The sequence below is a fragment of the Miniopterus natalensis genome, chromosome 13 (genome assembly GCF_054644295.1).
Source record: "Miniopterus natalensis isolate mMinNat1 chromosome 13, mMinNat1.hap1, whole genome shotgun sequence".
Classification (NCBI taxonomy): Eukaryota; Metazoa; Chordata; class Mammalia; order Chiroptera; family Miniopteridae; genus Miniopterus; species Miniopterus natalensis.
The window spans coordinates 21,763,471-21,790,202 of NC_142093.1; the positions used below are offsets into that span (position 1 = coordinate 21,763,471).

At 42.3% G+C, this 26,732-nt stretch overlaps 1 protein-coding gene across 3 annotated transcripts in view; it reads right to left on the minus strand.

The window, feature by feature from the left end:
- Window positions 1-12,089, minus strand: part of THADA (THADA armadillo repeat containing) — a 266,071-nt gene extending 253,982 nt beyond the window's left edge. For 2 of the 3 annotated variants that reach the window (XM_087823522.1, XM_016204113.2), the window contains exons 1-9: window positions 10,018-10,913; window positions 8,964-9,059; window positions 8,583-8,677; window positions 7,762-7,892; window positions 6,562-6,710; window positions 6,410-6,442; window positions 6,102-6,150; window positions 3,068-3,255; window positions 240-334 (exon numbers count right to left, since the gene is read on the minus strand). In XM_087823522.1, the coding sequence (XP_087679648.1) occupies window positions 240-334; window positions 3,068-3,255; window positions 6,102-6,150; window positions 6,410-6,442; window positions 6,562-6,710; window positions 7,762-7,892; window positions 8,583-8,677; window positions 8,964-9,039 (816 nt within the window). In that variant the 5' untranslated portion in view covers window positions 9,040-9,059; window positions 10,018-10,913. Of the gene's footprint in view, window positions 1-239; window positions 335-3,067; window positions 3,256-6,101; window positions 6,151-6,409; window positions 6,443-6,561; window positions 6,711-7,761; window positions 7,893-8,582; window positions 8,678-8,963; window positions 9,060-10,017; window positions 10,914-12,071 lie in introns of those variants that run through there. The other variant, XM_087823521.1, reaches the window with a different exon arrangement.
- Between the last annotated feature and the right edge of the window lie 14,643 nt (window positions 12,090-26,732).

Genomic DNA, 26,732 nt, shown 5'->3' on the forward strand with positions numbered 1-26,732 from the left:
ATAGGATATACATAAAAAATGTTGACAGTGATTATCTTTGTGAGATGGATTTATAGGCAACTGTTGTGTTCTTTCTGCTTTATCTGAATTTTTGGAACTGTCTTTTATATGTAAGAGAAAAAGATCATCAGAAAGATTCTGATTATGAAAAAAAAAATTCTCATTTATTTCTTTAAAAATATTTTTTAAATGTGTCAAACTATCAATAAAATGCAATTCTAAAAAGGAGATGCACTCACCAAATCAGGAATCTTTTCAGGTGGATGAAACATAGCTTTAATAAAAAGAATAACAGCTAATCCAGATGTACTCTGAATTGTCCTTAAGAGGTCATCTATTTGACAAAGAAGCAGACAGCACGCATTAGATGATGGATGTTCTGGTACAGCAGAAGGAGCCATGCTGCAGGGTAAGACAGTCCTGGGTGCAATTTCTAGCTTGACTACTTCCTAGGTAAACAGGCCTTGGGCAAGTTACTGGACCTCCCAGGAAACTATAGCTCCTATCTGACATAGTTGTTATAAGGTTTAAATGAACAATGAACAAAAGGCTTTTATGCTCAACACATACACACTCAATACATGTGATTCCTTCCTCTCTCCTCTACGATTCACTTTCTTCCTCTCCATCTACAGCCCCCAACACATCTAGCAGCACCATCACCTTGTCCCCTCCGCTCATGCCTCTGCATCCCAACCCCCACATATTACTTTTTCTTAGTGATTTCAGGGCTGTGTAAAGACCCTGCATCAGTGCTAATTATAAACTTGCTATCACTGGCACTGTACCCAAACAATCTCATCTTGCTATCTTGTTATTTTCTATTAGCCTCTGGTTTGTCAGAAAGTATAGTAAACAACATGGTAAATTATTTAACCTGTTGAAAGAATTATATGTACCTACTGTAAGTTATCTACTAATTATACATTCTGTCATTTATTCATGTTAATAGAACTGTGACTTTGATTGAGGCATCCATGTACCCAGCCAAAGACAAAAGAATTGCTTCCTCCATCTTCCTTGCAATTAAAGGCAGCCATGAGGCCAATGGGATGTAAGCACAAATCTCCTGGGTACTTTTGATTTTCCTGATTGAAAGTAAGGACGCAACTGGTCCTCCTTCCTGACTTAAACAGAGACATGCTATCTGGAGCGACAGCAGCCATCTGGCAACCATGAGGCAGCAAACATGCGGGAGAAAGCCAACATGCTTAAGACGGCAAAGCCGAAAGGCAGAAATTGAGGGTTCTACGCTGCCTTCAGTACCTCTGGGTCACCTGCCTCTGAACTTCCTGTTACGTGGGAAGAAGGGGAGGCACATATGCTTAAGTCCCTGAAGTTCAGTTTGTTGCTTACAGCAAACACTTGATTGATACATGGAGCTTTAAAATCCTGGGGGAAATAGCCTTGATTAGGTGCCATCAACTTTTCAGAAAAGAGGCTGCCTGATATTAAAATCATGTTCTGTCTGCATTTTATCAGTCATTTTTTTTTTTAGATTTAACAAATTTCTCTTTTAAAAGCAAATATTCACAGAAAAGATGTCTGTGAATTATGTCTTAATAAGAATAACTTTCCTCTCCTTTTAATACCCATCTGAGATCCTAGGCAGAAAAGAAAAAAAAAAAGAAAGAAAAGAAATATTAACTGGACAATTTAGCTAGGACTTCCACTAGTTACCAGGGTTAAAAACATATAAACAATGAGATTACTATTTGTTTCCCATCAGGCTAGCAAAACCAGAGTCAGTTGCTATTCTTTATAAATAAACACTCTGAACAGATCCCATTGTGTTTTTTTAATTAAGTTAATACTCATATATACATTAACATATAGAATGGGAGGGTATAGGTAATATAACTTTTTATGTACTTACATGTTAAGAATCACTTGTTAATCTTATTGTAACACAAGCACAGATAACATAAAACAGAGATACAGAAAACCACCCAAAACAAATGTAGAACAATGAATTATTAGAAGGCAAATACCCTTGTACCACCATCCATGGCAAGAAACAGAACTCCGCCACCAGCCCAGAAAACTCATCCATGTGCCTCATCTCAATCACAGCTCCTTTCTCTCACCCTAAGCATTATTCTTTCATAGTAATGACATCTTTAGTTTTTAAAAAAATTTCATTGATCAAATATACAGCCCTAAACACTATAATTCAGTCTTGTCCATTTTCTAAAAATTTGACATGTGTCTTTTAATCTACATGTGCCCTTTCGGCCCCTTTCTTTTTGTTACAATTTCCCTGTTGAAGAACTCTGGCCGTCAGACCTAGAGTTTCCCACAATCTGGATATTGCATTTGTTTACTCCTGGTGTAGTTCAACATGTTCCTCTGTCCTCTATAATTCCTGTAAATTGGTAGGTGACCTAGAGACAGGGCCAGTCTCAAGTTCAATGCGAAGACTATAGATGGTAAAAGCAAGACTCGAAGGGGCACATGTTGTCTGGTTGCCTGTTTCTATAATGTTAGCAGCCACTGATGCTTAATGCCTACATCAATTCATTGCAGGTTACAAAATGGTGATATTCTAATTCTGTCATTTCATTTTCCTTTATTAGTTGACATACTTTTATAAAAAGACATGTCTTCTCATCAACTATCCGGTTTCCCAGTGGTACAGTTTATATGGATAGAAGCAACATGAGTACAAGGAAGCATAATGAGCTGTCCCACAGTAACTATTGTCATTATTTGAAGATAATACCTGCTGCCAAGGAGAAATGTGTGGATTACACCAGCCTTTCCACACCTTCCTTCCAAATTTGGAAATTTCTTCTCAAGAATTTTCTTCTGCTACTTAAAGCCTGTGGCCTTTCAACACTAAGACTGTCAGGTTTTCTTCTCTGCATGCAATACACAGACACTTAGAAAAGTCCTTCGACTTTATCCCTTGCTGAGCTGGCACATTTGAAAGAAAAAGCATTAAAACCTTGTAATCCCAGGCCTTTTTCCACTTTGAGGGGCTGACTTAAGTACCATATACTTCATACCATTATTAGCAAAAATTGAGTGACAATTATAACCATCATTTGTATGTTTTTACACTTACCATTGTTTAAAAACTTGGTAAAAATACTCAGCAATTCACACATACTCTGCCATGTGGGAGAACTGGAAATCGTCAAATGAATTCTTTGGAGGCCTTGTACTTTCTGTACTAACATTACTGAAACTCTAATGCCTACCAATAAGTCATTCATCAACTGAGTTTGAACAATATGATTTCCAGCAAGTTTTCTACAACAAAGAAAAGACATCATTACAAAATGAAAGTCACATAAAAATGTCACCATTTCTATCACTCTTCAAAATAACACATTCCTCAAAGAGCCAAAATCAATTTTAGATTACAGCAGACACGCCTTTCTCTTCCAGTCCCATAAACATTCCAATTATGTAGACATTTATTGGAAACTTTCAACACTCTTAACACAACATTTCCCTCTTTATCAGCCAATTTCTAACCTCACTCCTCTTTTTTAAAGTAAAAATAACAAATTAAAAACAAATAACACAATTTATAATCTTGAACACTCCCTCTACCTTGATATACTTTCTTCACCCGGCTTTCAAGATGCCAGGCTCTCCCAGACTTTCCCCGACTTCACCATCACTTCTTCTTAGATACCTTGGCTAGTTCCCCCTGTCCCCTGACCTCTTTATGTTAGAGCTCTCCATGATTCAGACCTTATTGCTCTTCTTTTGTCCATCTAATTCATTCCCTTGATGCTGATCTCATCTAGCTTGTTAGCTTTAAATTATAATCTATATGCTGACAATTCCCAAATTTATATCAACAGCCCAGGCCTCTCTTTCTAATTCCAGACTTGTATACGAAGCTTCCTATCCAGTATCTTCACTTGGATGTGTGAGAGACATGTCAAACTGTGTGAACTCATCTTCAGCTCCAAACATGCTCCACCTGGGATCTCTATCCTACAAGAATTTTGTAATCATCCTTGACTCCTCTCCTCCACACTCCATCCTGTGGGTTTTGCCTTCCTTCAAAATATATCCAGAATCAGACCACTTGTACTGCTACTCCTGGCCTGAGCCACTCTCATCTCTCCCATGGGTTACTACAGTAGCCTCCTAACTGGTCTCCCAGCTTCTATCCTTGCTCCTCTCAGTCTGTTCTCAACGTAGCAGAATACAGAGTAATAACAGAAAAACATAAGTCAGGGAAAACTGCTGGGGGGTTCCTCAAAAAGTTAAATGTAGAATTATCATATGATCCAGCATTCTACTCCTAGGTATATGATGAAAACAACTGAAAATAGGGATTCAAGCGGATCCTTGTCTACCAGTGTTTAGAGCGGCGTTACTCACATTAGCAAAAAGATAGAAATAACTCAAATGTCCATCAACAGATAAATGGATAAACAAATTGTGGTATATATATACAATGGAATATTACTCAGCCATCAAAAGGAATGAGATTCTGATACATGTTATGACATAAATTAACCTTTAAAATATTGAAATAAGCCAGACACCAAAAGACAAATACTGTATTCCACTTATTTGAGGTATCTAGAACATGCAAATTCAAAGAGACAGGAAGCAGAATGAATACAGGTTACCATGGGTTGTGGGAAGGGATAAAAAGACAGTGAATTTTCTTTTGAACACACTGAATTTGAGGTATGTGTAAAACATCCAAGTTAAGATGTCTAAGAGATAACTGACTATGTAAATCTACTGTTGGAGGAAGAGAGCTAAGTGGAGTGATAAACCTACAAACCGTAACTACAGAAATGATGCTGACACCGAAGAAGGGGATGACATTAAGCAGTCAAAACAAAGAGAATAAAAAGGACAGGTCCCACGCTGCAGAGATAAACAGAGGAGGAAAAGCCTAAAAGGTGAAAAGAGGGGACTCTTTCCTGGAAAGGCAAAGGAGAACTTGGGTTAAAGATGGCCCGCAGATATTCTTCTACTCTCCCCCAGAACCTCCCTATACCAACACCCAAGGGATTTAAAACATAAAAAGAAATAAATACACAAGAACAACAAAAAGACAATGAGAAAATTATAAAGTTGTAGAAGCTATAAAGCACATGGGTAAGTGATAACTGATTTAGCTAAATCGAGAAAGGTGACTACTAAGCCAGAAAATGAGCCCAGAAGCAACCTGATTTGCATGCTCAAAAGCCTAAGAAGTTGTGGGCGCCAGGTATTCCTTGAGGTGGAGGCAAATAAATGTAGGGCTGAAAACAGGAAGATTGGCAACAAGTCTGTTGAAAAAGAATAAAAACTCTCTGGGTCACACCTCCAAGCCAGCAAACAACTGGTCTACCTCTAGAGACAGTAAAACAGCAGGAGTCTAGACAGGAAGACGGTACACACAGATAAGGTAGCAATACCATATTGCAAACAGGAAAATTAGGTAAATATATGCAAAGTGAATGTTAAATGCCAAGACTTCAACTTTCAGAGCCAGCAATCAGAATATTAAACCAAGAGTTTGGAAGAGTCTTCCATGGTGAATCCACTACCCATGCAGAAAGACCTAAAGATACTAACATCAGGGGTTCCCCAAAGAAAGCCCAGCTACACCAACCCACAATAAAACCTGCAATCAACCACACTCACATGCACAGAGATTCTAATCAACTCTCAGTGCCCCATTCTTAACCATGAGGGCTCAGCCTAGGATCACCAGACTTCTGCGGAAAGCTTCTAGCAACAAATATAGTGACTAACAGCAGCAAACAGAAAAAAACCAACTTGGAAGAAATCGAAGCTATGTAAAGATAAAAAAACCTTTAAAAACTGTCATTAATATCTTCAGAGAGATAACAGAGAGTACTTCATCCACAAAATAAGAACAGGATGCTATGAAAAAGGAACATTCAGGTAGAGGAAAGAGCTCTTCCCTTTGTCACTTATTCTCATAATAATTTATTTTATTTTAAAGAATTAAATATCAAACCTCTAAAAAATAAATGTCAATAATTAGGTCTGACATTAATGGAGAGGGATAGAACGGAGACTATTGTAGAACCTTTAAAAAATTTCCTTTGTACAAAGACAATATGCAACTGCAAGTATGCACAAGCATGCAAACATGTAACACTTGCCTATTTTCTTCTGCAATTTCAATTAAACTCTTCTGTAGAAAATGAAGCACTGAAAAGAAAAGAATATAACAAACCAGGATTTAAAAACTGTGAATGTTAACTTCAGCACAATATTTTAAATCACTGTTACCTAAAATGATACCGTAGTATAGAAGTACAAATTTAAAAGGAACATTATGCACCTTAGTTATCTGTGGTACTCTACCTACTGCCAAGAAACTTAAAAGAACCTGTTCCAAAATGACTCATACAAGCAGTCACCTCTAAGAATAAAATAAAATAAAATAAAATAAAATAACAGGACTTACCATTTTCAAGAAGATTATTAACACTTGTTATACCTGTGGGAGTAAAAATGAACACTGGTGAGAAGTCTCAGGACCAAAATTAACATCATTTAAAAACAATGATGTAATGACAAGTGTTAGCCAGAAGAAGTACTAGAAAAGAACTGGCTTACCCAAGTTAAAGTTCTCCATACAGGAAGATATGTTGTCAATTACTTTTCTGTAAGAGTACAGATCAGTAGTCTTCAACTCTTCCTGAAGACGAGAGGTAAAACTTTGTACGGCCTCAGTTAGAAAAAATTCAGGCAGGCAATTTAGTGAGCTAGGAAAGGAAGCAAATATTGAAAATCTTGACAACTCTGTAGTACGAGGGTAGGTGACGAGGGAGGTGAATCATTACAAATCAGGAATACTGAACTAGACCTTCAAAATACTGCCAGAAAATAACTTAGACTATCCTCAACAGAGTAACCAGAGTGATATTACCAAAACACCATGTATTCCTCTGCCTAAAATCGTCCAACACTGTCCCTCCCAATCAAAGTAATAGCCAAAGTGCTTACAATGACTTACAAGACCCTGTCGATCTGGCCCCACCATTACCTCTCATCTTGACCCTTGCTCACTAACTCTAGCTACATGGCCTTCCTTTGCTCCAACAACATGCCAAAACTTTTCTCTTCCTACTTCCTCTACCTGGAACACTCGTCCCTCAAATATACCCGATAATCATTCCCTTACCCCTTTTGGGTCAATTTTGAATATCACCCTATCAATAACAATTGAGCAAAGATACCTAAAGTGACCACTATTTGTAAACTGAAACACTCACTCCATCCTGAGTCTCCCTTTCCCTCTTCTCTGCTTTATTTTTCTTCACAGCCCTCATGCCATCTAATTCTACATATTTTGCTTCTGTATTTTGTGTATTTTCTATCTTCCTCTTAGAATGTAACCTTCATTCTAGACTTATTCACTGTATCCCCAAGTCTAGAAGAATATTTCACGCGTAGTAGGTGATCAGTAAAAATTTAGCGAATGAATAAACTAAACTAAATTAAATTTTACATCAATTAATCTAAATCAAAACCAGTAAGCATTTTTTAAAAATCTGGCTAAACAGTTCTGAAGTTTTTCTAGAAGGAAAAAAAATCAAAACTGGAACTACCTTGAAAAAGAAGAGCCAATGGAGGGATGACTTGCTCTAACATAAAATTAAACTACATTGTCAAACTACAGCAAATAAAAGTGTGGTGTTGGTATATAAACAAATAGTCCCAAGTCTAAAACCAATCCAGGGAATTTTTAATATTGGTTACTTTTGATCAAATTGAACATTTATATGGCCCACTTCCCTTCCTTTTTCTCCTTACCTTGCCAAGACTTTCTTCAAGGGATTCTTTAGACTCAAAGAAAGATAAATGCCTGCTAAAATGTCCAAACAACTTCTAATAGTGGGATCACACATGCCATTTTTATCTGCTTTCTCCAGTAAAGGCACTATCTATAATCCAAAATATTCAAAGTCATAGTAAATTTTTAAATATCAAGCATAACAAAGCAACATGGATTCAAATACTCTTTTAACTCTCAATTACAATGTGAAATATTTTCCACACTGCACTGTTAAGGATATTGATTTAAACACCTATTTCAGTATTTATTAGCTTTATTAACACTTGCCCTCAACTCCCACTTTACCCTCCAGACCCACCTTCAGTAAGAATTACAGATTTGTCAATGGCGTTAAGATATAGGAATTAGGTAGCACTACTGAAAAACCAATAACGCATTTAATCACTTTCCAAAAAAATATGCAAATTCAAATCCTAATATTGAAATACGAGTAAGAACAGTCTTTACATTTTAAATAAACTTTTTAATGTGCCTGCTAAAAAAGTTTTAAAGATTATGATTAATAGAAATAATTTTTAAAACTCTATCTCCACAAAAGGTATGTAGTCACCTTATTACCCTACCTACTTATAGCTCCAACGGTGGCAGGAGCCTGAAGATGGCTTTTATTGCTACTTTGAAGAAAAAGATAGTATACAATAAACAGAAAGAAAAACCTGTTCTTTAATGCTACATTGATATTAAATAATTGCAAGCCAAAAATGATCAATTAATTTTAAAAGTTTGTAACAGCATGATAATCTTCAAGACGCAGCCATGAATATCAATTCAGCCTTACCTGTTTCACATAACGGATTTGGGACACTCCATCGGTGAGCTGTACACAATGTAACAGCAGAGAAGCTAGATTTTTCCCTTCCACGTCAGCCAAAGCTACATAACACACACACACAAAAGTTCTTCAGAAATGTAAAAATCCATGGATATGAGTTTGCCTTTGTTATGCATTCTATAAATTTTAAATATTTATAAACCCAAAACACCAGGCAGAACTTAGTCTGAAATAGAATTTTAAGAAAACCATTTTACATCCAAAATTGAATATAAAGCACATGGAAAAAATAAATAGCAAGATTTGAACATTAGGTGATATGAAGTCCCAGAGATAAAAATACTCTATTTGCAACCTAGAAAAGAAATAAAGTCAGAAATCACTTACATCTCAAAGTTTCAAGGTCCTGATGACAAATGGTCAACGCAGTAACTTGTATTTCTTTCTTCTTCTTTACAACCATCTTAAACAGAATAGTAGTCACTGCAAGAAAGAAGAGTTTAAGGTATTGTCTAACACAGGGGTCCTGAACCTTAGCATGACTGACATTTGGGGCCATATAATTCTTTGCTGTGGGTCTGTGGTGCTGTGCACTGTCTGACGGTTCACACATCGCTGGCCTTTACCCACTGGGTGCTAATAGCATCTGCCTCCCACCAAGTTACGACAATCAAAAAATATCTCCAGCCATTGCCTAATGATCCCTGGGGCAGCAAAGTTGCTACAGATTGAGAACCACTGGTCTAAGGATTTCTGGTTTGAAAAGGAAAAACTTTTTTTAAGCTCAAGAAGAGTTTATTATTATCTAAAGTTACTTTTACCTACTATAATGCAATCTTTGTATTTTAAAATAAAGCAAACCTTCATTTTAATAATCATAAAAAAACCAGCATGGTTTTTCTAAAAATAAAGTGTATCTAACTAACCCTAGTACCTTCTTAGACAGATCAGGAGTTATCATAACACACTGTATTCTGATTTCTGCAAAGTATTTGATAGAGAAAACTTTGACATACTATCCTTGTGAGTATGCTTTTAGTTAACAGAGTTCATTACCAGGATGCACAATGAACTGAAAAAATGTACTAGAAAAATACACACTAATAGTACCATACCACCTGGAGAGAAGTCACTTAGGGAAACGGCACGCAGGGCTCTTTTCTTGGGGCAGTTAGCATTTTAATTATTTTTTTTCTCTTTTCTTTCCTCTTTATTTTTTCCATCACCATTTATCCTCTCTATGCCCTCTTCCATCTCCACCCACCACTCCCCCCTGCGGTTAATATTTTTTGCAGTGTATATGATGCAGACATTGGAGGACATAATAGTGAATTTATAAAAGAATTTATATATTAATTTATAAAAAATACAACGCTGGGAGGACATGTTGGATGATGGGATCAGGATTAAAAAACAGCCCAATGAACCAGAATAAACTTACCAAGATGAACTAGAAATAAATGTAAAATGCTGCATTTAGATTAGAAAAATATAATATAGAAATACAGGATGGGGGGCAGGAGGCGAAATGTGATTTGAAACAGCTCAATATGTTGTTTGAAACAGTTCAGTGTGAGCCAACAGCACAATACGAATGCTAAAAAGCACATTAGAAGTCGGGTAGATTAAGGTAGTTCATGATCCCTTGGTCATCCCACAGGTCAGGTGATATGTAGAGCATTAGGTGCAGTGATCGTGGCCATATCTTAAGGATCCATGATAAATGATGGAGCTTCCAAGAACCAACCAGACTTCTGAAGGGCCTAGAAAGCATGTCCTTCAGAGAACAGCTTAGTTAACCAAAGGTGGTCTGGAGAAAAAAAACAAGACACGTGCCTTAAGTGGCTGCTGGACTGGTTAGGAGAAAAGGGGTGTAGATGTCTTCTGTCTTGTTATAAGATTAGGAAAAAGTACAAGCTTCAGGGAGGCAGACTCCAGCTCAAGTCAAAGGAAGAACTCCATGTTCCAGCTATGGAACAGGCAGTCTTTCAAACAGAGAATTCCCAACACCTGAAATATCCAAAAAAGAAGCTGAATGAACCCTTTTAATCCAAACTCCTACAACAGCTTCCTCGCTGGTCTCCTCACTTCGACCCTTGCTTCTGAAGAGTCCATTCTCTTCACAACGATCCAGGCAATCTTTTTTGTTCGAGAACCCATTCACTTAGTCAAAAAACTCTAACCAAATCTAATTACTCTCTTGGGCTTTCCAAGGGCTTCCAACCACACTTAGAATAAAATCCAAACGTGAGCCTTTGGCCTCCAAGGCCCTAAATAATCTGTCTCTGGCTTCCCCTGCACTTCATTTCAAAGCACTCTTCTCTTGGCTGTCTCAGGGGCGCAGCTCTCCCTGATGCTTAGTCCCGCGGAAGGGGCTCTGCGTGTCCTGGTACCTCGGCGGGTGGCTGCTCATCCCGCCAGGTCCCGCGAGGCGGGCTCCTTCCGGCCTCTTCTAGAAGAGCCCCTGAGAGCCGCTCGGCCGGAAACGCCACCCCAGGCCCGGAGGAGGTGGGCGGTGAGGGCACCGGGGACACGCAGGTCCAGGGCCATCCCCCGCCGGGGCGCACGCACCGGCAACCAACCAACGCCTAAGTAACAACAAATCAGGGTCGCGCTCTCTCTCCAAAGATCAGTTTTTTTAAAAGTGTTTAAATAAGTAAGTAAAATGCCGCCATTCCTTCTCACATACACACAATTTCCATCACTTTTTCTTCGCAGCACTCACTACCTGAATTACACTGACTGGTTTCTTGGCGAACGGTCCGTGTCCCGAGCAGCACGCCGCGACGGCCGCGGCTTCATCCCGGTTCGCCCACTGTCCCAACCCCCAGTTCCTGCAACAGCACCGGTGCCTGTCCCGGCGCCTCGGCCGAGGGCGCAGCAGCGAACCGACGGACGAGTGAACAGGCGCCGTCCGAGACCGTCTGGAAGCGACGCGCCCTCTGAGGGCAGGAAGGACCGAACGTCCAGGACCTAAAGGCCTAGGACCTAGACCTAGGATTAGAGCCCCTTCCCCGGCGCGTGGCAGGCGCGTCCGGGCACTGAGAGCCAGGGTGGCCGCAGAATCAGACATTCGGCACGGCGATGGCTCGCGGAAGGGCCCACAGACGACAGCGACAGGAACGGAGACCACGGCACCGTCCCGAGGGGCCCACGGCTGGACGGCCGCGGTCTGCAGCGCTGGCCCTGGGACCCGGGGCCGCCGGGCCGCCTCTGCGCGCTGCACGGGGCCCACACGCCGGCCTCCCGCCGCCGGCCTCCCGCCGCCCCGCTCCCGCCGCTGCCCTCGGGCGGCCGCGCCCCCGCCTGCGCCCTCCCGGCTGCCGCCCGCGAACACTCTCTAGGCAATTTCCGAACCACGTGGAGTCCGTGGAATGACAGGTGAAAAAAAAAATTAGTTGAAGTGCTGTCTCCAAGGAGACCTAAGCGACAGGAAATCAGCGTCCCAGCGCCACGTTCTCGCGATACTACAGGACGGGAGTTGGCGGTAATCACCTGGCTGCCCCGAACCGAGAGGCCGAACCCGGCGAGGGGGTCCGCGCAGCTGCGGGTCTGCCGACGCGACGCCTGCCAGCCAAGCCCCGTGGCCGTGGGCGTCCGGCAGGGTCGCGGCCGTCTAGGGGGCCCCGGAAGCTGCTCCCGTCCCGCCGCGTCTCGAGAGCGCTCAACGTGGTCCTCTACCGACTACCGGGTCGCGGCGAAGGGAGGGCACCTGCGGGCCTGCGGGAGGAGTCCTCGCGAGAACTGAGCTGATGCGCTCCTCCAATCAGGAGCCTGGGAGGTCGTGACGTCACCGGGAACGGGTTTTGGTGAAGACTCGGGCGCCGGGACTGCTCCCGGCAGCTGTGCCCTGCGCGCCCGAGGCCCCCAGGCGGCGCAGAGGCGGCCGCCGCACCTCTGGGTGGGGGAGACGCCCTTTCCTGCGCCCACGCACGCCTCCCTCCGCCGACTGGCCAGCCCGGCGCCGACGGAATGCTCTGGGCCGCGCGGGGGAGCCTGACCGCTTCAGCGCCCGCGAGAGGGGCGGGGCGGCGGGGCGAGCCGGGCGGAGTGGGAGCCGCGGGGCGCTGCGGGGCGAGCCGGGCGGAGTGGGAGCCCCGGGGTGGTGCCTTCCCGGCGGCGGGGCGCTGCGGGGAGCTCGGGGCGGCGCCCCTGGAAGTCACCCGCCGGTTAGAGCGTGTGTTACACAGACAGCACACTGCCAGTTGGTTCAGACCTTCAAACATAAATAACTAGCTAGGCCCCGAAGGCTACCCTAGGAGTTGGGACGGGGCGGAGATCGAGAAACAGATGCGGGCGCTTTGTTCCAGGGCAGTGAATGTGGCACATCAGCTGAGAAACACTACAGTCCCCCAAACCTTTAGTCGCACTGATGGCCTTACGTTTTTATCACTACTTTTCCGAATTCCGTCTCGCCTTCCCATGTTTTTCCTTGTAGATTTGCCACGTGTGTGTATCACTATGGAATACCTTATTTTGTTCGATTTTGAACTTGACTCGCTTTTGGCATTCATCCACATAAAAGCAAGACTATTTCTTTCACTCACTGTTGCATAGCATCCCGTCGTTTAAAAGACCACATTCATGTATTCCTTCACCTGCTTTGTGGATTTGGATGGTTTCCGACGTTCGCTCTCAGAATGGAGCCCTGAACTTTTGTGCCTGTCCACTGATGACTGTGTGCAGAACTTTCTCTACCGCATTGTTTTTGTAAGATTTTGACCAGGACTGACAGTAAGAAATACACTGTACCTGGCCCGGCCGGCCGGGGCTCATCGGTGGAGCATCGACCTGGGATCCAGGCGATCGGGGTTCGATTCCCGGTCAGGGCACATGCCTGGATTGCAGGCTCGATCAATGACTCTCTCATCATTGATGTTTCTCTCTCTCTCTCTCCCTCTCCTTTCCTGTCTCTGAAATCAATAAAGATATATTAAAAAAAAAAAAAAGAAATACATGTACCTTGAACCAAGTACACATAAATATTTGCATATATATATATATATATAAGTTTCATTTTGTTTTGGGAGAGGGAGCAAAATTATGCTCCAGAAACCGCTTTTGTCTCTATCTGCAAATTATTTAGAACAGGTTCACTGAGGGAATTATAATTCACAAGCCAATAACATACAAGATAATACCTCTTTCTAAAAAAAAAAAAAGCTTTCATTGATTTCAGAGAAAGGAAGGGAGAGAGAGAGAAACATCAATGATGAGAGTCATTGATCGGCTGCCTCCTGCAGGCCCCCTACTGGGGATCAAGCCTGAAACCCGGGCATGTGCCCTGACAGGTAATCTAACTGTGACCTCCTGGTTCATGGGTTGATTCACAACCACTGAGCCACACCAGCTGGGCAAGATAATATCTCCTAATAAGCCAACTAAAAACATACTCCAAATAAGTGACAGGTTAATCACGCTATTGATCCAGGCAAGGGAAAATGAAGGAAAAATTCCAAATTTAATATGAGGTAACTTTTTAATGAGGTAGCACTCCAGGAAAGAAGGCAACCAACCAAGAGCTGATCTCAAACTGCCAGGGCAAAAATACTACATGCAGTAAGCTAAAGAAAGGCTCCCCAAAGATGTCCGTGCGGTGATCCTAGGACCTGTGAGTATGTCATCTTATTTGGTAAAGGGACTTCACAGATGTGATTAAATTAAGGATTTTGAGATGAAGTACTGTACCCAGGTGGGCCCCAACACAAGGAGGGAATTTGGAATTTAGACTGTGGTCCTTGTGTGAGGGTAGATCACTGGGTGCCTGGCGCAGTCCACACTTTGAGCCAGATTTGAACAGAAGAAGAATGGCCACTTGGCCAGAGTAGAAGTGGACGAAGTGGTAGGTGTCGTGTGTCACATGATCACTGAAGCTCCTCCCCTCAATACGGTGCCAGGTGAGGCTGTACTTCAGGTCAAACTCCCCGGCTAGCTGGGCCGCAGTGCCCTCCTCTAAGTTGTATTTCTCCGGCACCTGAGTAGCGAGCTGTCTGCACGTCCTCGACACATCCACATTTTTTGTCACAGCCTTTCAGTCACACGTGGTTCTGGTGGATCAGGGGCCAACTGACAGCTACGGCCTCTTGAGGTGAGGCTAGTGTGGCTCAGGCCAGGTGGGAGCTGCCGCTGCCACCCTAACCCAGGCGCATCTAAGCCTGGACCAGGCCCTTTTCCTGCGGTGGACAGTGGCGTGGGCATGGGTGAACTTAGGCAGTGAAGCAACCATCCCATAGCAGTGTGATAAACTCATCCACACTCAGCTACCTACTCCTGCCGTCGCAGCACAGATAAGCAAGAAGGCCAGGAGCTGAGGATTCTTGGAAGAAATAAACCATGCTGGCTGCACCCCCGCATGCAGGAGGCCTGTATGCCGCTCCAGGAGGAGGCTCAAACTTCAGAGGGCTTAGGCTGGAGTGCGCATATACTAGGATGCTATCCTTAGAGACCGTCATTCACACTAGCCGCCCAGGCTGAGTCCCTGTACCTACATCCCTGCCCCCCACCCCCACAGCTGGCCTGGACTAGGGAGGACCACATGTGGTCCCCCCTCAACCCCAGTGATTTTCATTTACTCCTCACAACAGACCTGCGAAGCACGCAGGACTGGGATTCTCATTGTACTGATGAACCGTGCAAGCGGAACAAACGGCCAATGTGCAGTGGTTCTGATGCTTAGTCCGGGGCTCTTTCCATTATATTCCAAAGTCGCCTTTTTATATGCAAATGAGGGCAAGCGTGTGGCGTCTCTTCCTACAAAGTGAAACAATGCCATAATTACAAGAGCTTGGGAATTAATGGTACTAAATGGGTTTAATGTTAAATTCTGAAGTAGGTGGCCTACGGTCAGAGAGTGACTTTACAAGTGTCACCTCTGCCATCTGGTGGTCAAGTGACAATATAACTAAAACAAATGAGTAATGATACTGTCATCATATTAAAGTTACGCATGACCCGGAGGCAGGGTGAATGATTTGAATATGGGCTCTGACTTTTAGGGCCTGAGATGACAAAAGAAAATGTTAAATGTACAAGTAAAGGTCAGAGGTTTTTCACAATTATTTCTACTGAGGGTGAGGAAACTCGTAGTTTACAATAGAAGAGTCCCTTCACCCACTTATTCAACAAGTATTTATTAAACATGGTCTTAAATTGGTTTTCCAGGAAGCAGATTCTAGGCAGAGATTTGTGTGAGAGAGGGTTATTGGAGAGTAGTCTTGAAAACAACCCTTGTAAGGGCTTGAGGGAAACAACTGGTCAGAAAGGATAGAGCTGGGATGAATTTGCCGCAGAGACCTTAGCCAACCCTACTGGGAGCTCTGGAGTAGGCTTGGCAAGGGACCGAGCCTCTGTCCTGCGTCAACCAGTTATTGGATCAAACAGTGAGCAATAGCAGCTGACACTAACAACATCTGGGGGAGTGAGTGCCTTGGTCCTAAAGGGGGGATCCGGGCAACACATCACAGCATCCAGTACAGATCCTGCTATGTTCTGGGCCCTGTGCCATGGTCTAAGGATACGATGTTGGAACAAAACAACATCTCTATCTTCAAAGTTACCCAGGGGTGCAGAGATAAAGAATCAACAAACCAAGAAATGTGAAAGAAGAAAGAAAAGAAAAAAAGAAAGAAAGAAAGAAAGAAAGAAAGAAAGAAAGAAAGAAAGAAAGAAAGAAAGAAAGAAAGAAAGAAAGAAAGAAAGAAAGAAAGAAAGAAAGAAAAGGAAAGAAAGAAAAGAGAGAGGAGAGGGAAAGAAAGAAAAAGAAAGAAAGAAAGAAGAAAGAGAAAAAGAAAAAGAAAGAGGGAAAGAAAAGCAGAAAAAGAAAATTATAGCTAGAAAGTATATTTCATAAGCTTCAACAACAAAGAAAAATCCATGCCTTTTATTGATGGCAATTGAGGAGGTTGAAAATATTTAGGGTGAAAAGTGATTTCACTCTCTGCAGGTATAAAATTGAAGAAGAAAAAAGCCACCCAGAAACAGTTCTAGAAACACTTGCCTGTGAAATGTAACCAAAGCAGTGGGAGATTACTCAGGCGTCCCTCTGTAATGGACTGTGATCCCTTCTGCCCAAGAGTGGCGATGGGGCTCTCCCCCTCTCCGGGGGCCCACAAGTGTTCTCAGCTCTCGGGGTAGAGGGCTGCCTATAGGCAGGGGCGTGCGTGCCAGATGCTGGTCTTTGGTGGTTTCTCCCAGGCAGAGCAACCCTGTGCAACCAGGGCGAGCAGCCCCTTGGTGCCTGGTTAGGTGGAGCAGGGTGGTCTTGATGCCCATTCTGCTCCTGTCCATTTGTTGCCCACGACCCAGTCCCATTGTCCCAGCCATTTCCTCCTCTACATCCGCTGGTGTCTCCTCTTTCTCCACCTGTGGAATCTCTATTTCATCTCAGAGGAAAGCGCTTGGACTTGCCTGTTATCCTAGCCTGCTACTTATAACATGACAATGAACTCTATACCTTGGGCCTTTAGGGCTTAAATATTTGAAATGCACAAAGCTTTTTTTTGCCACGAATTTCAGAAAAATCATGTGGGACTTAAAAAGCCCAAAATTCCCTTCCTTGTCCCCTGGTTTAGCTGTGGTGTCCATTCTCTAAGGCAGGAGAGATGCAATTTTGCTAGAGGTTTGGGTGGGGCAGAGGACCACAATGGAGGTACCTGTTGATAGTTCTAAAATCTCTCTCTTCAGAGCTTCAGATGCTGGCCTTCAGACGAACATCTCCATTTGGATGCCCTGCTTCAAACTCCTATCTCTTTTTGCTCACTTCTACCCAACTAGAGAGTTTCCTTCTGAATTCTCTATCCCAGCTTGCGACCTGAGAAAGCAAGAACTCTGAGAGTCTTTCCCTCAAACTCCACTTCCAGCTGACTAATCGTGAAGTTTAAGATAGTCCCATATTTGCTATTACTACCTCAATTTAAGACACTGCTAACAACCCCCTGACTTGTCCCTGTGGAGCAGAGTTTCTTAACCTCAGCACTACCGACATTTTGGACCTGATGGACAGTAGTTCCTTGCTGTGCATTGCAGGATGTCCAGCAGCATCCCTGGCCACCAGCCACTAGATGTCAGTAGCACTCCTTAGTTGTGACAATCAAAAATGCCTACAGACCAGCACTGTGTCCAGCCATGCTGGGACCTGGGCAGAAGGAAAAAAATGTGTCCTATGTACACTTACCAAAATGTCCTCTCATATTTTGAACCAAGTGTAAAAGTTAACGAAAGTTCTACAACAACAACAGAAAGACTGAATTCACTCTATGCTGATGTAAAATTTGAAGGGGGAAAAAAAAAGACACCCATAAGCCACTCCAGAGAAACTTTGCATGGCCCAGTACAAAATGCAAATGCAGGGCCCCTTCTTCAAAACGATGAAGAATTTCAAGACAGTGACAGGAGGGCATTCAACCAAGTGAGCGGCTCTCCTAAGTGTGGGGTCCTTCCGAATGGGGCCCGTTTGACTGCAGGGGTCTCACACCCATGACTCCACATTGCCCAATCTGCCTGATGGGAAATGTGACAGCTATGTGGGCCCTGGGAACCGTAAGCTGATTGGAAACAACTGTCCCCATTACACAATATCCTAAAACACAGAATCCTAAAACAAACAACATTGTGAAATTTTGGCATTAACTTTGATTTTTTTAAAATCTCGCATTGGACATTATTTATCTTGATTACTGAGGAGTTTAGTACGCTGTTAAGTTTTGTACCCAAGGTGAGTTCCTCCCCAATCTGAGGTGAGGTCCCCCCAATCTGAGCCCCACTCCAGACTTTGTCAGATGTTCCCTGCTGATTTACAGCCGTGGTTCTCAAACTTTGGCCTGTATCACAATCACCTGGAGGGCTTGTTAAAACAGATTGGTGGGCCCCACTCCAAGAATGTCTGGGGTGGGGCCTGAGAATTTGCATTTCTGAGTCCCTAGGTAATGCTGGTCCCGGGCACATTAAGAACCACGGCTTTAGAACCATTTTCCATGTTGTGCCAGGGAGAATGATAGTTCTAAAATACAAGGTACTTCTCTGCTTAAAACTCTCCCTGTGCAAGCAACACAATAGATGCTCCTTGGAGTGGCATACAAGGAGCCTTTCCCTCACGTGCCCAGCGGGTTTAGAACAGTGGTTCTAAATCATATAATGCTCTAGTAATATGAGACCGGGTGACTCTTCAATATCCTTTAACACTCAGATCAGCTGTCTTCGTCTCTAGAACCTTTGCTTCATCCTCTAGATTGAGCTAAGTGCCTTTGTGCTCCCATTGCACATTGAGTGTACCTCTCCGTTAGCATTTAACTTGGAATTGATATGATCTGTTTTGTAAATGTCTTCCCCATCAGCAGGATCCTGGAGGACAAGGATTATCTTAATTCCTCTAGTCCCTCTTATAGTCTGTGGCAAACGAGTGCTCCAAAAGCATCTATAAACTGTGTAAACTGAGCTGAATGGACCTAAAGCCATCCTGTTACACTGTCGTGCAAACACGGAGGAAAGGAATACAACCTCACGCGACAGCTGCAGATGTAGGTACACAGCTGAGTCTCAAGAGTTTTGAGGTTTAAGAGTCTGGCAGACAGTCCTGTCTATAGGAATCTAATGCTTTTTTTGTGCAGAATGAACTCTTAATGTGTGATCGGTGACCTCTCGATCCTGTTGATAGCAATATTTTGTAAGCTGTGAAAGGAAATAGCTAGAAAAGAAAAATGTGAAGCATTTGTTAGAAACAGTAAGAAATGCGGTCAGAAAGAAAAAGCAACAGTAGACTAGAATGGTCTAGAATGACACAGGTAGGAAAAGAGCACAGGGGGGAAATTCTTCAATTCAGAAGAAAAGTGTATTTTTCCACTAAAAGGTAATTTTTATACTGTTAACATTCTTCAATAATATCTATTATATTGGAAAATTTTCGCAAAATCAATTGGCTTTGTTGCTTTAAAGTAGACTTGAAGAATCATCTTATAATAGAAAAGTAACGCAAAACTTCAAAGTACAGAGCTCCCATATGAATCTGTTTAAGTGAAGTTTGTTTGCATAGTCGGCTTCTGAGGTCATGGAAAATATGAAATTCACAATCCCTCAAAGGAGAGCATGAGCTGCAGTCTGCCATGGCGAATGCTGGGTGTCTTTTAGGATAAACTAAATCAAAATTCTGACCTGAAAGTGTTGCCCGTTACACTTAAAGAAAGAAAGCTACGTGGCAGCGCTTCAGATCCCAATACCTCTGAGGATAAAATGTAAAGTTTCCGAGACACTGCTTTCCATTGCACCTCTCCGATGTTTTCCACACCTGTTTAAGTACACACGCTCGTGTTAGGGAAATGGGGCTGTAACCCACCTCATCTGAAATTGTGACTGTACGTTTATGGGTAAGGCTTCGGTGAACACAGAAGTCCTGCTTCAAGGAAAGACTTGCTGCCCAGGCTGCTTGGAGTTCAGTGACCAGCACCCTGCAGCTGTTACTCCAGCCAGGGTTTCCCTAAACTGTCGCTGAGCCCAAGCACTCACCCTCCATCCAACTGCTGATACACTGAAGGCATTCTCGGTGTGGACTCCCCATGGCGCGTCCTGCAGCTATGGGCAGCCGACACCACACTTCTCTCTCCAACTGACATCCATCCTAGTCTTCAAGCAGGAAGTTGGCCCCTGATAAACATATGCATGCCAAGCCCCATCTCAGAAAAAAAAGTCGGTGACAAATATTAATGAGTTTATGAAATAAGACGCATTTTTGGTTCTTCACCTCCTTTGCTAATCAATTAAGAGCTAGAGTACAGATAGATGGATAGAAGGATGGATGAATAGATAAAATAGATATACCTACATATCTATAGGGTGTCCCCCCAAAATGTATACACACATTTTAATACTTATAAAGGCAGTGTTTATTAAAATACATTTCATTTTGAAAATTGAGTTATCAGCTGTTAAAATGTGTATACATTTTGGGGGGACACCCTGCATGTTAATAATAATTTTTAATTATTTATTTTCTTAATTGTTATGCATTGATTTTAGAGAGAGGACGGGAGAGAGAGAGAGAGGGACCATAAACATCAATCTACTACGCCCCCCATCCATGCGTTCACTGGCTGATTCTTGTATGTGCCCCATCTGGAGACAGAGCCCACAGCCTAAGTGTATGAGTATGACACTCTAACCAACTGAGCTACCCGGCCAGGGCTATAATAATTTTTACTCTGCAGTTATTTTTTTCTTGATGTAGGAGAGTTTTGGAATTTTCCAGTCATTAGAATCTGAAAATTACTTTCAGAAGCAGAACTAATTATTAACTCATTCATTCAACAAACATTTAGTGAGTGCTTACTCTCTGCTAGGCCCTTGGGTTGCTAGAGCCAAAGGATTCAAAGTGTATGAGAGAGCTTCTGTTCTCTAAGATTCCATCTCGGGTTAAAAAGCATTGCTGAGGGCTACAAGGAAGGAAACACTGATTATAGAAAATTTGCCATCTGAATAAACTATAACTTTCTTGATAAAAAACAAAATTGTACACATTACCATTGTGTATATATATATATTTTATATTTTTAAAATATTATTGTATTTAGTGTGATTAAACATTATATTAATCGCCATATTTAACCAAAGTAACCAACTTCTCTTTCCTTCAGACACAAAAGAGAACTAGAGAATTAAAAAACAAAATCTGTTTACCTAGTTTTTTCTCCTTCAGCACATATACAATTTTAACAAATTTGAGGAAGGAAAAATAATGAACTAAATCGTGTGTGCATATGTGTGTATAATGTATTTGCATGTTTTGTTTGTCTATTGACAATTTAAGCAATAAAGGGTAACTTAAAGTTATGTTTCGTCACCAAGGTTTTGTATCTGTTTCTTTTTTTTAGAAACTGTCTGTGTATCCAAAGTTTATTTATTAATTAATTTAATAATTTTTCTAAACTTTTAAAGATCTGGAAATTACTATAATTTAGCTGACACATCAAATCCTTGTGATTCGTGGCATTGTAAGAATTGCATAAAATTAAACCGTTTGAACAGACATTCACTATCATCCCATTTAGTTGAATACAATTATATACATATAATTTTTTACTTAAAGCAAGCTATGAAAACAGTGGTAATTTATTTAATTCCTAAAACCAATGAAGGAAATTTAAAAAGTTTTGATCACAAGAAATTTAACCCTGGTCTTGAACAAGCCAAACTATTGTGCTGACATTATTTTTATATGCTATACTAATTTTTAAAGACTCTCAATCATGACATAACCTCTTTTATCTTCAGATGAAAGGCTTTTCTTATCTCCTAGCTGTTACACAGGCCATTATGTAAATATACTTTTCAGTGTCAACAAGAAGAAAGGCAGTTTAATAAGTTTTTTCTTTCTTTTACATATTTTTGACTGCTTATCTGGACTATATTCCTAGACTGAGCATATAACAATGGAATGCTACTTTAAAATTAATTAATCTTTAAAGTTTTCCAAGAGAAGGAAAAGAAACAGCACAAATGTGAGGGAGGCCCAGCTGGCATGACTCAGCGGTTGAGCATCGACCTATGAAGCAGGAGATCACGGTTCGATTCCCGTCAGGGCACATGCCCGGGGTGCGGGCTCGATCCCCAGTAGGGAGCGTGCAGGAGGCAGCCGATCAACGACTCTCTCATCACCGATGTTTCTCTCTCTCCCTCTCTCTTCCTCTCTCTGAAATAAAAAAACATTTAAAAAAATGTAAGGGAGCCAGCATCAGACAAATATGAAATTGTTTTTGTAAAAAACTAATTATGTCCTCTCATCAAGGAGTGGGAAGAAAATATAAATATAGAAAAGTACACTTTACATATATACACACAAAAAAGAGTGACATGCAGTTGGTTTTGACATAATTTGAATCCTTGACAATTTTATCAAGCTATCAATTAAAGCATCAGGCTTCATTAATCCCCAAAGTACAAAAACCAAGGAGGGGATGTTTCTTAGGATAAACAATTTTTTTTTTTCTTTTTGGAAAACATGACAATCTCCTTAAGAAGTTTTCTTCTTTTTTAATCTGCGGCACTTCTTGAACGAAACACCTTGTTCATGTCAAAATTTCCCCAAAATGGCCAATGCTTTCCAAATGGGCCCTGGTGAAATTGTGCCAGTCAGAAAATTAAGTGTACAAGTTAACATATAAAGAGAAACATGAAGGCAGTAGGTGTTTAGCCTGGAAGAGGTGCAGTTTTATATTGAGAAAACCCTTGAGAACACAGTGGTTTATTAGAATGGTGCTTGATTAACTATATGTCTCCAGAGATTGGCCAAAGACCTGTCATTGCTAATCCAGACCTGAACAGAATCTCCCGATTTGGTGCAGATGAAATTAAACAGAGCAGTTCTCAGGAAACAATGAGACGACTAAGAGAGAAGTCCTTCTAAGATTTGTAAAAGTGACCCAAGGAAAAGTTCATTCAAACTTTTCGAGCTGGTCTGTGCAGACCTTTGAACTCCTTAGCCCTGGAGGCTTGCTCAAAGGATGACCTTATTAGATCTCTCCCTACACATATGAAATTGTTTTTATACAAAGCTATTTATGTTCCCTCTGCAAGGAGAGGAAAGAAGTTTAGATCCTCTCCCTATAAAGTGTTCCTCTTATAGACAAACAACACAAAACACTTTTCAAGCAGAAGCAGATGATGGCTAGTAAATAATTTTGCCAAAGAACAATACAAAACAGGTTAGGTTTTTAAAAAAATTCCAAGGGAACTTATTCCTATGAAAACAAAATAATCCTAACACTGAAGGGCTTTGGTGAAGTATCAAAGCTCAGTTTTAGCTTGTGCAGGCAGAGACACGGGGTTCTTAGATGTGCACGGGACCCCTGAGTTGCGGGTTCCGTCCGTGGAAGTTTGGGCTTCAGCTGCATCTGGGTGGAACGCCTATTTCTGTCAATTCCCTCCAAAGACCACCAGGAACACACTTGTGGTTGAACAGGTCGGGTTTATTGCCTATTGCAGCTAAGATGAACACACTGCTGGGAACCATGAGGTCTCAGTAAGTGGGTATAAAAGGGACTTGCTGTAGGCTGTGGGCTGCTGAGAGCTTGCTCCTGCCAGCTCTATTTCCTTTCCCCAGTCTTCTTCCCCTTGTCTCCGATGCGTTTCCCTAGGTGCCGGCGCTTCTACTTTCTGAACTGGGGTTTCTACTCTCTGCTCCAGAAGCCACATGCTCATTCCTCCTCCCTGTTTCCTCCTCCCTTGTTCCTTTTTGGAATTTGTGTGCAGTTGGATTTAAGAGCCAAGACACTCCTTCCCTAGTATTTACCCAGCTCCTCAATCCCTGCTCCCTCCAACCTCTCTGTCCTTGCTCCCAGTGTACCAAGTGGCCTCATGGTTACAATCGTTCCTCAGTTTACAAGACTCTCTCCACTCTGAAGATTACCTTGAAATATATTTCCAAACGCAGACCTTTCCCCCCAGTTCAGCCTAATTTTCTGCTGGCTCTCTCCTCCTGGATATTTCACCAGAACCTCAGGTTGAGCTTAGCACATCCAGGCCAGATCTCACTCTTCTTCCCATCAACTAATTCCTTCTCCTTGCTTTTCTGCTTCAGTTAACAGCATCATCATTTCCCAGTCACAAAGGCCTCCCACACTCCTATGTTCTCTCCTTCCAATTAGTTGTTAGACCTTGTAGATCTACATAATTTCTTGAAAGAGGTTAAGCTACAGCATAGAGGAGAGATTACTGTGAAGCCAGAATTCCCAGTTCCACTACTTAATGTCTCTGCAACCTTGGGACAGCTACTTAACTTACATCACAGGGTTGTCACGAGATCATATATGCTAAAGCACTCAGAACAGTGCCGAATGCATTGCAAGTGCCACCAGCTGTTTACTATTTGTATCTATCCTACCCAGAGCTTCTTCATTCCCACCATGACCTCCATTTCATTCTCACCGTGCGCATCCTAGGTCAGATCTTCATCAAACTACTCCTGAGCCTCCGAACTGTTCGTCCCCCTACCAGTTAGTCTCTCCACCATGCTAGACAGAGCTTCCTTAAGCACAGCTTCGGCCACCTCTTGCTTCCGTCCATGACCCCGGTCCCCAGCTGCCACCATCTCTCACCAGGAAGACTGAGTTTCCCAGCTGCTCACACTGAATCCACTCTTGCTCTTTTCTAACCCACTCTCCACCCTCCTACCACATCTGATCTTGTCACGTCCCTATTTAAAACACTTCAGTGGATTCCCAGTGCTCTTGGAATACGTAGTCACAGCCTTGCTACTCAAAGGGTATCCCCGGAACTTGTTAGAAATACAGAACCTTGGTCTGCATCCCAAGCTTTTCGAGTCTGAATTTGTATTTTAACAAGACCCCCCACTGAGGTTTGAGAAGCCCTGTTCTTCAAGGTCCCACACAGTCTAGCCCTTTCTTCTGAGGCCACCTCCTGCTCTTCTCTTCTGTTACTGTGTCCCTGCCTCACTGGTATTCAGTCCCTCTGATGTCTCAGGCTCCTCCCCACTGCAGGCCTGGTACCTTTTGTTCCCACAACCTGGGATACTCTTCCCTTTGCCTTTGGCTGGCTAATTCCTTCAGGCCCCAGCTCACCTTCTTTTTCTCAAAGAAGGCCTTCCCGGCTCCTAGGGCTGGGCCAAATCCCCTTGTTATTCAGTTGCACGGCACCTTGTAGTTTTCCTTCAAAACATCTAATGCAATTTGTAATTATATACAGAGGTGGGCAAAGTAGGTTTACAGTTGTTTGTATGGAAAAAGACACGCAGGCCATGATTGTTACAATAGCTTTATTAACTCGAAAGAATGTCACAGTGGCCCAGTGCACTTAGGTACAATCTCCTAAGTGCTCAATTTTCTGGCCTGCCTTATTTAAACAACCTTGTAGTCTTTGAAAAGCAGTGAACAAGCCTGACTTTCAGAGACCTGCTTGGGTTACCCCACCACCTCCTGAGATGGTTGAATTCACACGTACTTTTGCCCACCTCTGTATTTATTTGTGTGGATATTAAAGAGTGTGCATATTTCCCCCTAGACCACAGCTCCATGAAGACAGAAACCATGTCTGTATTGCTCATTTTGTATTCCTCAGAACTAGTACAATGCCTGGAATATTATCTATACTTAATATAATATATATCCCTTGCCACTTTCATTCATTCACTTAACAAATATTTATTGTGTACCTACTAATGCCAGGCACTGTCCTATATGCTAGATATATAGTAAAGAGGAAAACCAGGCAGTTTTTACTCTCATTACAGTCTAGTGTGTGTGTGTGTGAGGGGGGGAGTAGAACAGACAACCAAATAATCAGAAATAAATGCAATATTACAGCTGAGAAAAATCCTATGAAACAAAGGTACATAATGCCATGAACACTCATGAGGGCTGATCAGATATATTTTCCAACTGCTGCTACTTAATATAGAAAACATAAAACTCAACAGGTATTTTTCTTTTTTAGAACTTTATTGAGTGATTTCATATAACATATAATTCACTCATTGAAACTGTACCTTTAGTACACTCATAGAATTATGTAATCATCACCACAAGTTTTAGAACGTTTCCATTTCCCCCGAAGAAACTCCTCTCCCATTAGCCACCACTCCTATCCTTCCTAGCCCCTCATAGCCGCCAGTCTACTTTCTGTCTCTATAAATTTGCTCTTCTGGACATTTCATATAAATGGGATCATGCAAAATGGGATCATTTATGACTGGCTTCTTTCACTTAGCATATTTTCAAGGTTTATTCATGTTGTAGCATTTATCAGCACTTCATTTCTTTTTATTGCTAAATAATATTCCCTTGTATCCTATGTTTTTCTTAGCGCAGTCAGAAACAGGATGCCGTTCCACTGTACTCTTCACAGCCAAACAAATTCAATTTGTCATGTTTCTAGAAAAAGGTGGCAGTAAGTAAATGTTGGCCGAAGCCTCGCATGGGTGGTAGCAGTGTTTAGAAAGCTTCTTTTCATGAGTGACTTCACGCACTCAGCCTCCTCGTCGTTTGGTACCCTGACTCACAAACGGAAGTGACTCTATTCTGGCGTTCTTTCTGTCTCGCTTTCCCTGCTGGGGTCTCTGGTCTCCACTGCCTTGCTGGGTTACATTCTGCAATTACTTAAACTTTGTTTATTTAACTCCTGCGTGCTCGGTAAAGTAAGCCCCGTCCAGCCCGCTCG